The following is a 2,503-nucleotide window of genomic DNA, read 5'->3' on the forward strand; positions in this document are numbered from 1 at the left end:
TTAAGGTGCTTCACTGTGTTCCTGTTATCATTAAGGTGCTTCACTGTGTTCCTGTTATCATTAAGGTGCTTCACTGTGTTCCTGTTGTCATTAAGGTGCTTCACTGTGTTCCTGTTGTCATTAAGGTGCTTCACTGTGTTCCTGTTATCATTAAGGTGCTTCACTGTGTTCCTGTTGTCATTAAGGTGCCTCACTGTGTTCCTGTTATCATTAAGGTGCTTCACTGTGTTCCTGTTATCACCCAGGAGCATCATCGTGTTCCTGTTATTACCCAGGAGCATCACCGTGTTCCTGTTATCATCCAGGTACATCTTTGTGCTCCTGATATTACTTGGTCTCACTCAGACCCACGAAGGACATCTACAGCTCATGCTCTAGGGGGGGGGGGCGCAGAGTACGTCAAACATATTCACACCAAAGGCCTGAAAAATGAAGTGCATTGAGAGAGAGAGAGAGAGAGAGAGAGAGAGAGAGAGAGAGATGTGGATTGAAGAGCAGAAGACTATTAAGGGTGATGTAACTGAGGGGTAGTAGTGTTTGTTTTGTTATGAACTATACACACTAACCCATTTTTCACATTAGTCCTGGACGAGTGTTGTTCTTGGACACAATAGAAGCACCAGGTCAACTCGTGTTACGTTTAGTATTTCTCTACCAGCAAGGTTATAGAGGCAGCTATATGTACGATCTTTGTTATTGTATGTTACGAGTTTAGTATATAATGATATTTTTTTATCACTATAGTATCTAGAACTTCATAAAACTTATATAATGATCTTGTTGTCATAGATAATAAATCCTTGATTATTGTCAGTCTCCCATAAGAAGGTTCATTGTATTTAATGTAGTGGATTCTTAAGTAAATTACTGTATTTTTTTCGTGTATTTCCCTGTATTTCTTTGCATTGTGTTGTATTAGAATAACTTAATATGAAAGAATGACTAATGTAATGTGAAGCCATGTAGACAGTGTACAGTGCATAACATTATAGATAATGAATGTACTGTAGAGTTACTTTAGTGTGTTAATTAAAGATTTGCATGGTGAGGAGTATTCAAGTAGAAGCATACATTAAAACCAGGTAGAGAGAGAGAGAGACTTACCTGACACCTGCAAAACATCAGCCCCCCCTCTCCCCTAGGTACTGCTGGATGGTAACCTGTCCATACTTTTTTCTGCAGCAAGAGATAACATTCTGTAAAGTGAGAGAATTCAGTGTCTTTTCTCACCAGAAGAGAAAGAGGGAATATAGAGAGTTAGGAATGAGTTATGAGAGGATTACAAACAGTTAGGAATGAGTTATGGCGAGATAGTATCAGTTAGGAATGGCATAGAAGCAGTTTGGAATGATATAAATGAAGTTAGAAATGAGATAGGAGCAGTGAGATAGGAGCAGTAAGGAATGACATAGAAGCAATAAGGAATGAGTTATAAAAAAGATAAAAACACCCCGGAATGAGTTATAAAAGCAATAGATGACTCATACCTCAAGCTGAAAAACTACCAACATACCACAAGGGGTCAGAGGAGGGCAAGGACAAGGATGGTCGATTGAAGAATAACAACTTTAGTCCTCGGAAACACAAATTCTGGGAGTATTGGTCCAACCACCCCGTTAACATCCTGAGTGGTGGGGACATGGTCATCTCCTGAGTGGTGGGGCATTGGTCGTCTCCTGAGTGGTGGGGACATGGTCATCTCCTGAGTGGTGGGGCATTGGTCGTCTCCTGAGTGGTGGGGACATGGTCATCTCCTGGTGAGGTGGGGCCTTGGTCGTCTCCTGAGTGTTGGGGCATTGGTCTGTCTCCTGAGTGTTGGGGCATTGGTCGTCCTCCTGAGTGGTGGGGCATTGGTCGTCTTCTGAGTGGTGGGGGCATTGATCGTCTTCTGAGTAGTGGGGCATTGGTCGTCTTCAGGTAGGGGCATTGGTCGTCTCCTGAGTGTGGGGCATTGGTCGTCTCCTGAGTGTGGGGCATTGGTCGTCTCCTGAGTGGTGGGGCATTAGTCGTCTCCTGGAGTGGTGGGGCATTGATCGTCTCCTGAGTAGTGGGGCATTGGTCGTCTCCAGGCGGTGGGGCATTGGTCGTCTTCTGAGTGGTGGGGCCTTGGTCATCTCTAGTGGTGGGGGTATTGATCCGTCTCCTGAGTGGTGGGGCATTAGTCGTCTTCTGAGTGGTGGGGCATTGATCGTCTTCTGAGTAGTGGGGCATTGGTCGTCTTCTGAGTAGTGGGGCATTAGTCGTCTTGTCTGGAGTGGGGCATTAGTCGTCTCTAGTGTGGGGCGTGGTCGTCTCTGAGTGGTGGGGCATTGGTCGTCTTCTGAGTGTGGGGCATTGGTCGTCTTCTGAGTGGTGGGGCATTGATCGTCTTTTCTGGTAGTGGGGCATTAGTGCGTCTTCCACCAGGTGTGGGGCATTGGTCGTCTCCTGAGTGTAGGGCGTGGTCGTCTCCTGAGTGTGGGGCATTGGTCGTCTCCTGAGTGGTGGGCATTGGTCTCGTCTT

General features: G+C 45.7%; 1 protein-coding gene across 1 annotated transcript; it reads right to left on the reverse strand.

The window, feature by feature from the left end:
* Positions 1-1,695: 1,695 nt before the first annotated feature.
* LOC121859338 (mucin-7-like) lies at positions 1,696-2,211 on the reverse strand. The gene has a single exon (XM_042356133.1). It carries the CDS (start codon positions 2,209-2,211, stop codon positions 1,696-1,698), a length of 516 nt encoding a protein of 171 aa, XP_042212067.1.
* Positions 2,212-2,503: the final 292 nt, after the last annotated feature.

The sequence above is a fragment of the Homarus americanus genome, unplaced genomic scaffold, assembly GCF_018991925.1.
Source record: "Homarus americanus isolate GMGI-L3 unplaced genomic scaffold, GMGI_Hamer_2.0 scaffold36188, whole genome shotgun sequence".
NCBI classification, from domain to species: Eukaryota; Metazoa; Arthropoda; class Malacostraca; order Decapoda; family Nephropidae; genus Homarus; species Homarus americanus.

Coding starts and splice junctions, on each gene's coding strand:
- LOC121859338 (XM_042356133.1), bottom strand. CDS start 2,211: ATGCCCCACTACTCAGAAGACGATCAATGCCCCACCACTCAGAAGACG.